The following is a 14,391-nucleotide window of genomic DNA, read 5'->3' on the forward strand; positions in this document are numbered from 1 at the left end:
TTTGCAAGAATCTGAAGTTCAACTCAAAAGCAGAATATGACACCATATAAAATTAATTCTAAAATACAGCTTCCAATTCTAGTTTTGCTGAGTAATAGCTTTTACTGAGATGACAACTGCTCCTTTTTCATGGCCTCACTGGCCACATGCTTTACGGAATCTCAGAAGCATTTTTAAAAGATAAAATATTCCTCCACCTTTTGTAGTGCCACCAGAGCACAAACTGTCCACAGTCCTCCACAAAATCAAGTCAAACACCTTTAGTGCTGCTGCTTTGGGGTGGTTTCTCTCCTATTGTTTTTGTGAGTCTCTTACACATGGCACGAAAAGGATGGTCTACAGCATCAGGCAATCCATGAAACACGTGCCATGCCCAGGGGAAAGTGAAATCCATTCTCCATTCCAAAAAGTACAGGGTGACATTTATAACTCGTTACAACAGGATCAAACTCTTAACATGGAACATGTGAGCACTGTCTTTGGTAATACAAAGATAATTACAGGAGGATATAAAACTGTCAGATAATTCAGTAATTATGCCTGTCTATCACTTTAGGACACTGATAAGCTAGAGAAATACAGCTGAGCCAAAACAGATGAAAACATTCAAGATCAAGGGGAAAAAGTAATTACAAATTGTGGGATGAAGAGAAACAACAGGAGAAGAGCCCATGCTGGGATGTAAACTTATTAGGAGAGTTTGGATTCAGTAGGATCTAATGCCTTAACATTGTATTGGGGCAGAATTTTTTAAAACTTGCTGATGAAGCTGAGCAGTCCTGTGATGGATGTATTATTTAAAGCCCAAATTCTGCAAGCCTGGGATTGACACTTGTCTCTGAGTTATCCAGTGGGCTTCTGGCCCATAACTGTGACACACATGGACACCACCAGCACTGGCAAATCGTAACGCAGGCCTTCCATCTTCTGCTGAGAGATGCTTCCTTCTCTGCAATGTGCAGCTCTAATATTTGTTATGAGCAATTGCAGGGCAGAGGAAGAGCCTCTCAGAGACCATCCTCCCTGCATCTGATAATGCAGCTGAAGAGCTGAGGATCAGCTGCAGCTCAGAGTCACAGAATCTGTCCTGCAATTCCCTTTACCACTTCTTTGATTTGGGTTTTATTTTGGCTATTAATTGAAATCAATTAAAAACATATAGAAATCAATCAGAAACCATTCACTGAGATGGCAGATCAAGCTTTTAGAAAGCATTGTGAGATTGGAGGAGGTGCAACCTCAATCACAACTCTAATTTTTCACAATCTGTAAGGATTGTGAAAAGAACTTTCCTCTCCCAGCCCGCTTCACAGAAGGTATAGGGGTATCTTGGAGTCCATGTCAGCAGCTCCAGTGGAGTCTCCCAGGAGTAATTTCCAGTCCCTTTTCAGTCTAGAAGTGCCTTTAAGGGTGGTGAACACAAGCTGCTGCATTGGGAAGAGGACACAGAGCTAAATCCCAAAAGGACTGTCAGACTTCAAAACCTCAGAGCTTCAGGACACCTTACTCCAAACTGGTGAGGCTGCAGGGTGCTTCAACTAACTCCATTTACACCACCATGTTGAGAGCTCAGGGACATTCCTTGTTTGGGAATGTCTGCACCTGGCACTGGGAATAGAGGATAAATTGGAAAAACCATTTAGTGAGTCTATAATCTCCTGTCAGTGTTGGTGTGTGGCTCGTCAGCCTTTCATCCATTGGGAGACTCACACTAAACCCAACCTCCACTCGTAAAAGAGGTCAAAAAATAATCCCCTGACAGAACCAGACACATGGGATGCCAGCAGCCCCTCCAGCCCTATCCTGCTCGTGACAAGAAGGCTACGAGCCGCTGACTTTTCACTAGCCCACAAATAAAACCAGTGAGTGTGAAGAAACACCAGCTTCCACCTTCCGCTACACTTAGCAGTAGCCAGTCTCGCCAGCTGGCTTGTCTCCCCTCCCAGCCAACCTGCCTTTGATATCCGTCAGCCTCTGGCTACGGAGACATCTGGAAGTTATTATCCAGCAGAGCGTATCACAAACCCATTTACATAATATAATATCATATTTTGTGTTCCTGCTTAGCTGAACATTTTGGATCACTCTAATGTTTGGGTAAATAAGCTGCCATTCACTGCATATAAATAACAAGTGAGTCTTAGGGTACGTTTGTTGGAGATTAATAATTTCATAGGGCTCAACCCGAAAAATGAAATGTTTCAGTACTAAAATATATTATACTTGCATTTGCAATAAAATGTACCTGCAATTGGAGGAAAGGAAATAAGGCCTTTATTTTTCAGGTATCAAAATGATTCATGATTTAACCTGTTTTATTTATATGCCAGTCTTGTTATTTTTGTAGGATCTTTAACACTTCACACTAGATATTTTTCAGAGAAGAAATAATACCTGGGTTGCTTTGTTTCTAATGTCACTCATAGGGTTTAACTGAGGCAACGTGTTTTTAATATCTTTTTGTCAATACAAGGGGATACAAAGCCACCTTAAGTCCATCGTTCAAACATATTTCCTTTCATCTCCTATATCAATATACATTTTGAAAACTGGTACCATTTTCTACCAGGGAAAAAAAAAGAGAATCTATTAAAAAAATATTTAATCTGAAGCATTTTTGCTTGTTTCCATGGTAGCTGCAGAAAGGACAGGAGAAAATGATATTTACCAAACAGAAAATAAGACAATGAAAATAGAGCTTAGTTCTTTAACAAAGGGAACATGAGAGTGCTGCAAAATAAACATTTGCATGAATTCTGTTCTAAGGAAACAACATTTTGCTGACATCAGGGACGGCAGTGGAGGACGAATGAACCCTTTTTTCCCAAAATGCACCATTTCTCCAGTTTTTGATCTTTCAGTATAGAAAGACATTCCATTTTGTGTTCTCATACAGTAGAATGAAAGGGTTGCAGAACAAACAGCAAATTTATTTATTTTACGGTAATTGATTCCTTTTTTATTTAGGTCATTGCTGAATTCGCTGAAGTTGGAGACAGGAAAAAAGTAGCTTTAAAAAGATCAGACTTTTTATTTTAGACTTTAATTTATTATAGTTGTGCTATGTGCAGGTATTATTTAGGAACTGCACAGGTAAGGAATCCATAATCTGTTTTTCTCTTTTTCCACCCTCTAGAACTCTGAGACGACTGTCTCTATTAGCTTTATTTACTAATAGTTGTAAGCTGTGGTAAATTTAATCAAAGATAGCTGCATGTCACATCCCATTACCATCACGGCATAAATTGCCATTCATGAATGATTTGTGTCAAAGAGCTCTGAAAACTATTGTTTTAGCAGCAAGATGTTCCTACATACACAGCTCTTCAGCAGGGGCATTAAATTAATGCGTTTGCAGAGAAGCCACTAATTGACAATGAGACGGGATTTTGGCAGTACACTTCCACTTTAAAGATAATGAACAGTGTTCAAATACAGAGAAGAACCCCCTCTGCTCTTAAAACTATACTAATAATTTCTGGTATAAACAGGAATGGAGGGAACCAATCCTGACAGGATATTTCCACTACCCAAGCAAGCTGCTTGATCATCACGACTTCCAAAAGCAAACAGTGGAATTGCAGCGTTTGTGACCTTTATCAAATCTGGCTACGTACAATCAGGAATGTTATGTTTGGTTAGGAACTCATTAAACAAAATTACCTCTCCATTTATAGAAACCATACAAGTACAGTATAAAACATTTTAATTAAATCATCTAGTTAAGCAAAAATTCATTACTTTTTGTTTATATCAGCTAGCAGTGGGGCTGCATAGAGCAGTTCGCATTAGAGTCAATTAGTAAGAAAAATTGTCAGATTTGGCAAGTGCATGAGCTTCCAGAACAACATCAGCTGACAGGGAAGAAAAAGTTTGACTAAAAGCTAACCAAGTTACTGCCCTCAGAGGAGGAGAATGAGCCACGTAACACACACAAATGCATCAGCCATGCCAAAACCCCTCGTTCTCGAGGAGACAGTGTCAAAGCTCTACATGCCCTGCTCCTTGAGAGCTGGAAAATGTGGCATGAATGCAAATTTAAGGTTGTTAGATATCTGGCTGGCTTTGCAGGCTTTGGAAAATTTTACCCGATAGAACTAATAAACGCTCCTTGGTGTTGCAGGGCTGCAAAGCAAGAAAAAAGCTGAAGAACAGTACGAGGTAAAACCAGGGAATTTTTAAATAGGAGAACACAACAGACTGGCTTGTGAGTTATCAGGAGAAGATCCTTTCTCTGCAAAAGGTGCAGCAGGGCCCTTTGTGGGTTACTGTAATTAAATGCTGAGTTAAGTCTGGACTCCAGAGAAAAGAGATGCACCAGCTCTGGGCATAACTCATGTGGTTACCACAGAAGGTTCTTATTTAAAAAACCCCAAATACATGTTAATCTCCTTGATCAGAAAACCTAACAAGGTTGGTGAGGGCCCCATGGACACAGGCTGCAGCTAATGCCCCTGGGCTTCTCAGGTGCCTGCTGACCAGGCTGGGACAGGAGATGTTGATTTCCCAGTACAGTTTAATTGAAATCAGAAACCTCCTGGACTCACCACACTTTCTGATGGGTAAGTTATCACCAATTTAAGCTGAAATCCAGGCAGCAACCCGAGCACTTCAATAGGTTTTGCTTTTGTGCTGCAGTCAGGATGGGCGCGGGCAGCGCGCTCTCTTCGTTACTGAGCAGACACAAAATGCCCACAGGATCTCTAAGGGATGGGAGTTTCAGCAGGGAAGGAGAGGCAGAGCTGTGCTCAGACTTATTCTGTGGTACCACAGATGATTAGAGGCACCTCCTGGCCAGTGCAGTCTCTCAGGGTTTCAAATGATCTTCCTCTTCCATTCTCTGGAAGAATCACATACCAAGGCAGGTACCTTAGAAACCTGTCTGCCTTTGGTGGAATCTTTTATGGCTCCCACAGCTTCCAGCATCTGTGATACTTTTCTTGTCCTTGTCAAGCTTTGAATATTGCAAGAGCTGTCAATGGACAGAAGATGACATCACCCCCAAAGCACAGCTCTGGATGTACTTCTCCTCATTTTAAGGCTTGAACATCTTATCCCAACAGGAAAAGTTCTGATGAGGTTGTTTCCTTGCAAAGCTCCCCACATCAACTTGACCTTTTCACACTCCCTTTGTAAGATCTTATCTCACAGTGCTTCTCAGGTAGGATTGTTTGAGAAACATCTAAATTGCTGTTGTACTCTACCTTCTAGTGTTTACGAAGAGACACTTCTATCTTCAAGTTAATGTCATTCTCATAATTGGGAGAAGCCATACACAATGGCTTCAGAAGTACAAGCACTTCTCAAGAGTAGGGCTATTAAATCACAAAATACTCATACTCGTTACCTGTGTATCAGGAATGAAGGCAGAAGATCTTTCCACATACTATACAGTGAAAATTTCTATTGCAGCTTGGAATTACCTCTCCCATCCTGCACCTAATCTTGAGAAAAATGTATGAAAAATCTGGGCTGTATGAAGCAATCTGAGTTCTTCCTCCCCAGTAAAATTTCTAAAAAATAACTGAAAACATGGCTCCAAAACACAATTCTTTAGCTTCTAAAACTCAGACTACTACAAGTGCTCTTCATCACAGAAAGAAGTGGGAGCAAGTCTACCCCTTAAAAGCCTGTGAAAAATTGTAATCTCATTTCATTTCTCTAAAGCCATGAGGTTCAAAAGATACATGAATTAAAATAATCATAATGAATTAAATGTAACAATACTCCTCCTCTTCATAATGTTTGCAAGTAAAAAGATCACAAGAGATTTAAAAGATCACAGGCACTGCTGCTACTTTAGCACAAAGTAAAGTAATTCAGTCTGGTACTTATCCTCAGTGCTAGTGTGAGAATTTGCCCTTTCAAGTTATCCTTTGGTTATTTCAAGAGGCTCTTGAGAAAAGACTGCTCTTCTTTTTTCTCTCCAATTCCAGAGTGCACCTAAGAAATGCTCAAATTTGACCATGAGGACACATTCAATTTATCTCAATTTGCAAGATGAAATTTAAGCCCGAGTTTAAATGCTTTGCTGGGTGGGCAGAGTGTTTGAGATCCCACTCCTAAAGGCCATCAGGCCACCCTGCCCTGCTGGACACCCATCCCTGGCTCCTCTCCTCACTTCTCCAGCTGGACATGCCAGAGGGTCACTACCTCATCCAACAATCCAGGACCTGGCCTCCAGAGGCTGGGAGAAACCCAAACCCTCCTTCACACTGAGATTGTATCTACATATCTCGGCTTGCTGGGCTAAAGGAAAGATCCTGGACACTCAGAACCCCTAAAACCAGCGTATTTTAATGGACGTGCCTGTATGATGCAATTTTTGTCTGTGCTCAATCTCATGTTTACAAGCAGTTGTCATCAGATTATCACAGCAATGAAGGTATTTTTAGGATATCGAGTCCAAACTAATTTTTTTGAAGTGGCAGTCAGACTTCAGCAGTTACCAACACAGAACATCAAATGGGAGGTCAAAAGCTTTGATCTGGCAAGGGCAAGGAACACATCACAGGCAGGAGCACGCAGCAGTCCAAGGGGTTTGTTTTATCAGGAAAAATTTATTTCTGTGCAAGTAGTTCAATCCTTAGGACTTCTTTTTGTTTGAAGGAAGACAGATCTGGAGTGAATTTCACTTACAGATGGTCTTTTGAGCATGGCTTTGAGCCTGACCCTTGGTATGATGCTGACTGCTTAAGAACTAAATGCAGCAAGTGCAGTGCTTGGAAACTTCCCGTAGTGGGTTGATTTTCCAAGGCACTGAGCACCTGTGTGTCATATCTTATCTTGGCTGCAGCACGAGGCAATGGCATGCAGCACACCTGGAAATCAGGCCAGGTAAGCTCACGTGTTTTCACAAACACCACTGTCTCCTCCTGCAATGATTACATGTGAGATGTTCAAATTCACTCAAGCACGAGGTCAGCAAGTTCAGCAGATGCATCTTCATTAGACCTGCACAATTTTCATGAGCAGTCTCACTGGTAACAGTTATATGATACTAATTTTTTAGTCATCTTCTTTATCTTTTCCACTGATCTGATTTGTTAAAATCCCAAACAATGTCTCATAAGTTATCTGAAGGAAACAGAAATCTCTGCATGCACCCTCCCTGACAGATAAATCCAGGTCTTGCTTGATTGATGAGATACAGAAATAAAAATTATTCCAGCTGCCATTTTGCTGGATTTAGTTTCTGCCTTGCATCCCCCACAGAGGTAGAGAAAGAGGACAGTGCCACTGTAATGACCCAGCACTTAAAATATGCACCAGTATTGTCAGAAAAAGGCAGGATGACAACTAAAACCTCATTTTTTTCAGCCCTTCTCTAGTGATAAAACAGTTTGATGGGGCAAACTCCCATCACCCTGATGCCATAGATAACATCTCACCCCAGTACAGGGAAAAGAAGGAAGAAAGAAATTGAACACATTTTTCTCATTTCCTCCAGGTGTACCTGCTCAAGAGTGTCAGGGAGACTGGAGTCAGTGGAAGCACAGATCCCACTTAAACTCTGATTTTCCTCCTTCAAGGGAGGGCTCCCCAGCCTGGTGCACAGCATCCTGGCTGCACAATAACCCAGGTCATGAGTGAGAGCAGTGCTGAATAAGCCTTTCCTTGCCCAGAGACCTTTGTGCTTGTGATCAGCAATAAAAGGCTGTACTTGGAATTTAAAACCTCAGCCAGGTGAAATACCATAGATGATTATTTAAAGGCTTTAAATAAAAAAAAAAAGCTGTCTGTCTGTAAGAACCAGCTTTTCACATTCACATTGTATGGCTGTGGACTCATAGCTGGGTTATGAAAGCAGCCCAAAATAAGATGAGATATAATAAAACACAAGCTGGGCTTAAGGAAGAATTGATTTCTGACAGCAGTTCTCAATGTTTTAAACACTAGCTGCAGACCTCATATATTTCTGAATTTAATTGCACAATTCCCAGTGATTTAACTTTACAAAAATTTACATATTTCCATGCTCACAATTTGAAAAACTCTTACAACGAGGAACTTTGGTTGACATAAACACAGTTCAAAGAAAACAGTATTTTTTTTCCAAACTAAGTCACTGGCAGCAGATGACTGACATCCTACATGTGCTGAATATATCCTGTACCTCTAAGCTCTTCTGTTGTGAATTCCTTTCTATGCTGTATTTCTACAATGTGGATTTTAACTTGTGAGGTGAGAACTACAGAAAAATAGATAGCTAAATAAATACAAAAGGAAATTTGCCAGATGTGCCTTAGACACTGAAAGAACTGAAATTTAAAGAAAGAACTGAAAATTAAAGAAAACAACCAATATAAATGAGAAGGTAAGAACTTCAGATGGGATGAGCCAGCACCGGGGGTGGAAGAAGTTGATTTTCAAGGAAGGATGAGGAGGAGCTTGGACTGATGGACACAGAGGGCAGGTGCAAGGTGTGAAGGACAAATGGCCCAAAACTCGTAACCGGGAAGATTTGGGTTTCTGTAACTAAAAACCAGGACACTCTGAATACTACAGCCCTCAGCAGTGTCACTGTTCACAAACATAATCTTAATTTTTAGACTTTTGGTTTAATTCATATCCAATTTTTCAAAATAATAACATGCATCCTTAGAAAACAAGACATTACACTGCTAATTCCAGATAAGTAAAGCACAGCTTTATTTTGTTTTCTTCTGAAGCATTATGTCACTCAAGTTCATCTTTCACAAATGCTTCTACAAGCCACAAAGACTTTATATTACTTCATAAAATAGCATATTTTCCCTTTTCCTTTTCTCCTCTATTCTTTTCTTTTTTCTCTTTTATTTTCTTTTTCCTTCTTCCCAAACTACACCCACAGTCCCGACTGACACTTTCAATTGGAACGACAGGCAGCCAGACAAGAATGGCAGAAGAAACTTTATCTTAAGTATTTATTGTTATGCTGGAATATCACTCAGTTTTCTCTGGGGTAATTCAGGACTCTTGTGGGAAATGTGTGACCTCATTTGCATTTTCTAATTGAATTGCTATCAGGTTTCCTGCAAGACTGAACAAAAAAGTTCCTTGAGTTACTAACATCACTTGTATTAACCAAAAAAAAAAAAAAAAGTTTACATTCAAATGTTTGCTGGGGAGGAGGGGAAATGTATGCTTCATGTATCATAAAATACATTTTTAAAGTATTTGCTTTCTTCTCTATCATTTCACCCTACTAGCATGACACTTTAATGTAGTAGTTAGAACTCTTTCCTTACAGTGTTTTTCACTAAAAACTGACAGGTTACTCAGTCATCTCAAGCAATCAGCACATTTGTAAGGCCAACGCAGTGAAAGAGGGAATTGTCACTGTGTTGGGTCCCTCCCCATTAAAATGTCAGGCTGCATCAAGAGCAAGGCTCAGCTGGGGGATCAGGGGCACAGGTATGGACACCAAACCTTCTGGTTTTGCAGTGAAAGCACACAAGGAGGGGACTGCCCCAACAAGAAATGATCTGCTGCCTTGGAAGCCTCTGGCCACCGCCAAAGCTGCTTTTTGCATAGATTTCCAGTGCTGCATACTGTGACAAGAAAGGATCACAGCTCCAGAGGATCATTTGTTGGTGGATAAATCCTCTGTGCTCTCCTGGAAAGCAGCCCACTGTCCCCACTGTGCAGGCAGGCTCACTCCTGGCCACCCAAAATCTCAGCCAGCATCCCAAAAATATTTATTTCTCCCATAACATTTATTCTGTATTATAACCTCCACAATAAACCAAATGTCTAATAATGGCCATTCTAGGAGGGCTGGTTTTGATGCAGTTTTAATCCCTGGATAATCATGAACTAAATTCTGATTTATCCTTTCAGAAAGGGTTCTGAGGGGCACCAAGCCCCCTGTCATGAGGGGCTGCCCTTGCTGAAGGCCATTGCTCATTGAGCTGAGGAGGAACAAGGTAAAAGGACATTTTTTTTTGTGCTATAGGTGCCAACAACCAGTGATCAGCAGGTGCAGTAACTGAATTTTATGCCAATCATTTATAATGTCTTGGAACTGTTCAGCCTTTTTGCAAAATCAGTCACAAGTTTACAAAGTAAAATGGAAATAAATGGATGCACCAGAAGAAAACTGGTCTTACTCCCTCTCTCAGGTCACCTCCTCCTTTCTCTCCCACATTTGCCATCTCTATATCCTGAGTATAACAAAACAATCTGAAATGTCTTTAAAAATACATATATATACAGTTCTGTTTGAGTCATATTATTCTACACAAAACCAAATGTGAAATCTGCCTCTAGTAAAAGCCACAAAACATATAAGGGTCATGGCCTGAAACATATTGAACTAGATATTGTAAGGTTTGGGGTGCTTTTTTCTGCACAAACACTATTATTTTTTAAAATAATCTCATAATCATATTTATTTCTTTAGTAAACAAAGGATTAGTTTGCTTGCAAAAACCACAGGCATTTAAATAAAACACAAGTCAGATGCCTGCTATGGGGACCCACAATAAAACTGCTTATGACCTTGTCATTACTCTTGTTTTCTGTATTTTTCCAGCCTCAAACTACACTCTAATAAGGCTTTTAGAAAGGAGGGATATGAATTTTAAGAAGCTTAGCTCTCTGTTTTCAACCAGAGTTCAGATTACATTAACATTAGATGAATTTCCAACCAAATATTCTACTAAAACAGAAATGTGTGCTTATTCAGGTTTTTTTTTCTGCTACACTGAGAAGAAATTTAAAGCAGTATGTAAGACATCTTACTTTGTTCCTTCAATATTTAATTACTTTTAGAAGGAAGCAGTATTTCTTTGGTTAGAAATGGCAAATAGAGTTGACAATAACAAACAGGGCTTAATTACATCTTGCACAAGCCCAAGCCTTACTGAACAGCTGCAGAAATATATTCATATGACTCTAAGCCCTGCAAAACCTTAGGGGTCAGCCCACTGGGCAAGTGAGAGATTCAAGTTTGTCCAAGTTTTTCCTTTTTGTCTCAAAAGTGGCACGGAGTTACAGGGTGGAATTCTAACACCTTGACACAGGAAGTCTCTCCTTCTTTCCCCCTTTCCCCACCCTGCCCTGCACTCTCTGTCCAAGCACTACAGACAGGATGACAGCACAGGCCAGTCTTGCTGTTTTGATCATTACTGGGTTCATTAATCCAAATTTCAGCCATGGCCAAGAGACCCTCCCATCCCTGAAGGAGCCATGGCTGCTCCCAGGACACACACCTTCATCCTTACTCTGCAGGTCCTCAAGAACCAGCAATAAACCAGGCTCTTGAAACAATTCCCTGCCAAAAATCCTGCCTTAATGTCACCACCCACCCAGCCCAGCATTGCACTGTTTGAGCCAGCACCAGAGAAGATAACTGCATTTACGCCATGTATAAAAGATCTTCAGCCCAGACCAGCACTGAAAATGAGAAGGTGAACTGCTGCTGTCAAAATGATACGGAAGAGGTGGGAAAGTGACAGCTACTCCAGGGGCAGAGCAGAAGAAATGTGTTTTCATGGAGCAGCCCCCAATTGCCGTGGCTCTGTGCAGCCACCAGCAGATTTTCGCTGGAGGAACACTGCTCTCAGACAGGGCAGGGACAGAGCGCTCCTGCTTTTCAGCTGAGCGAACAGAACTAAAGCAGAAAGAAAGCAGCTGTACCCTTCTGACTGCAGTGCTGGCTCTGGGTTTCTCTGCCAGGGTGGGCGAGGGAAGCTGCTGGCACTGAGCAGAGGGGACGTTTGGCCGCGCTTCGCCGCCTGCCCCGCGTGTCAGCACGCGTCCCTTATCAGGCAGCAGCAACGCTCCCTGTCCTTGCAAGGGAAGGAACAAGCCCAAATCTCCCCTCTGGAAGCTGCAGGGCCATGAAGATTGCTCGCAAGAGTAACTCTAAAAACCAGGGAGAGGAGAGCTGGCAGTGCGCGACTGCAGCCTGCGCTGTCACAAAAGAAATCTGAGCCTAAAACTGATGCTGTTGAGCCAGGGTCGGGTGAAATGAGTCATATGGTTTTAGAAGGCAAATGAATGTTTATTCAAAAGCACCTCTTTCTTCTATAGACAACATTGTAAACATTAATTCCATTGGTCTTAAAGTAAAAATATTCCACCTGATTGGTACACTGGGCTTAGGTCAGTGTGGTAGAACATATCTATAAACAATATGAACGGAAAACAAGATAATAGATTGTTTACATTCCTCTTGGACTTTTTCCCAGGCTTAGCCTGGTAGAAATCTTTCTCTTTTTCTTTCTAACAGAACTGAGAATATCCAATAAAACCATCAAGAAGATGGTTGGTTTTGATTCTTCACCCTTCATCTTCTGGTTTGACTTGGAGTCAAGAGAGCTGCAAACATGATGTACCTGACCTGTGCTGTATGACAGAGACAATAGTCACTTAAAAATACAGAAGTATAAACTTAGAGAACACGTCCCTCACTGGAGACCTTAAATAATTTCTGTCAGAGAGGTGCAAGGATCATTTGCAATGAATTTGATGCTGGTCACGCTATCTCCTACTTGGACACTTCCTTATGAAGCACAGACCAGGTGACACAAAGACTCTGGGGCAAAGGAAGAACAAAGCAGGAAAAAGAGCTTCGAAAAAACTCTTACCTTGTGTCCGTTGTGCTGGGACTTCTCTGCCACCAGAAACCTGACCATGGCCTCCCATCTGCCCAGGCTCTGGGGGTCCCAGGCAGTCACCACCAGGATCAGCTGCTTGGAGGGCAGCTGCAGGTGGTGGGCGGCGTACAGGGTCCCGTCCGCCCTCACCTTGAAGTCCAGGCTGTTGGTTTCGTACCGCACGCCCTTGTTACCGGCACAGTTATTAAATTTTACTAGAACAGAGAGGAAGAGATGGGAGAAATGTGTGAGATCGGCGTGATAAGGAAAGCAATCAAATACAAGTTTCAGACATTTAATTTTCACTGATGTCTTCTATATCTCTAATACCCATCAAGGAAATGATTTAACTGTTTCTTCGACCTTTCAGGAGTGCTCTTGTGCTTTATCTCTGTTCCCCAGGGAAGAAGTTGTAAGCCATTTTTAAAGTATTTGATACAGTTTCATTAGATCTCAAACACAGCTGTTCCCCATTTGTACAAGTGGATTTCTCCCTTGTCGCCATTATCTTTTAAATTCAACTGGAGTCTATTACCCACGCTGTGGGTATTTTTTTTCAGGAAATGTTCTCCATTTCCCTAACCCTTCAATAACCTACTTACCAGATAGCCTATTTGCACATTCTTAACTGAAATTCAAAAGCCCATAACAATTCCATTATCAGAAATATAAAAACAACAAAAAAAATTTAACACAGAAATAAAGTTAAAACCATTCTTGAACATGCATCTGCTGCTGGAACTGGACCCCCTCATCCTGAGCTGCATTCCCACCTTGGCCAAACCCTCACATGTTACAGCTATTGCAAAAAGTAACTGTAAAACTGTGCTTCATAAACCGTGACGTGTCATTTGAAAGCCTACTTTGTCAGATCAAAGCTCCCTAGTCGCTGATATTTCTATTTTCGCCTTTTTTTTGGTCAAAGTCTTTCACAGTCTAGTTTGAAAACTATTTTTATTGGCATTATGAAACATGTCACATACATTAGACCAGAAAAAAACCTCCACCTATTATATGACAGAATTGACAAATCTGATAGGAATTGAACCTGCAGCTAATAACACAGGAAACAAAACACTTTCTGCCATTTCAGTAATCCACGGGGCGGAACACACATGTGGTGAAGGAAAACATATTGTACCCGTAAAAACATCTCAAGTGAGTGAGAATAGATGCACAGCGCTCCAGCTCGGATCACTAGACAGGTTCTCATGCTGAGATGATCCAGCCTGCCTCGAGATGAGGACAACTTGCTGGGACAGCTCTGGTGGGCTTCAGTAGACATTTAGTTCCTGCAGAAGAAGGGCTGGGTCAGATGGATCAGCCCAGAGTGGCTGTGGTGGGAGAAGGGATGCAGGGCACTCCAGGTGAGAGGAGCTTCTGGGACAGTTGTACCCCAGCTGTCCCTTTGCCCCTACACCAGCCACAGCTCTGCAGTGCTGCTCTGAGCTGAATCAAGGACTAATTGGGATTTAAATTAAAAAAACCAAAAAAAAAAAAACATGGCACAGGTGAAAGAAAAAAGCAGCCAGGAAATGGCTCAACCCATCTGGCTGTCAAAGCCCTCGGTTGCATCAAAGTATTGAGAAATGAGGAGCAGACTGTGGTAGAGAAGAGGAAAATCCTTCCCCTCCTTCACCAAAGTTCACCCCTCAATAACTGGGGTGCTGTGATCATGTGGTACCTGTTCATCTACAAAGGCTTGCTGTGCTGTGTGTTTATTTAGACCACTTTGGTACATTTTTATGTATGTGGTGGGAAGTGTTACCACATGCCGCAGCAACTGCTGGGCACGAACAGCGAATGT

General features: G+C 41.5%; 1 protein-coding gene across 4 annotated transcripts in view; it reads right to left on the bottom strand.

Annotated features, from left to right (window-relative positions):
- Positions 1–14,391, bottom strand: part of CDH4 (cadherin 4) — a 415,526-nt gene that overhangs the window by 155,139 nt on the left and 245,996 nt on the right. For all 4 annotated transcript variants that reach the window (XR_005982316.2, XM_030289048.4, XM_072917016.1 and 1 more), the window contains one exon: positions 12,576–12,799. Coding sequence is in view for 3 of the 4 variants with exons in the window: in XM_030289048.4 (XP_030144908.2) it covers positions 12,576–12,799 (224 nt within the window). In the remaining variant the exon portion in view is untranslated. The remainder of the gene's footprint in view (positions 1–12,575; positions 12,800–14,391) is intronic.

The sequence above is a fragment of the Taeniopygia guttata genome, chromosome 20 (assembly GCF_048771995.1).
Source record: "Taeniopygia guttata chromosome 20, bTaeGut7.mat, whole genome shotgun sequence".
Classification (NCBI taxonomy): Eukaryota; Metazoa; Chordata; class Aves; order Passeriformes; family Estrildidae; genus Taeniopygia; species Taeniopygia guttata.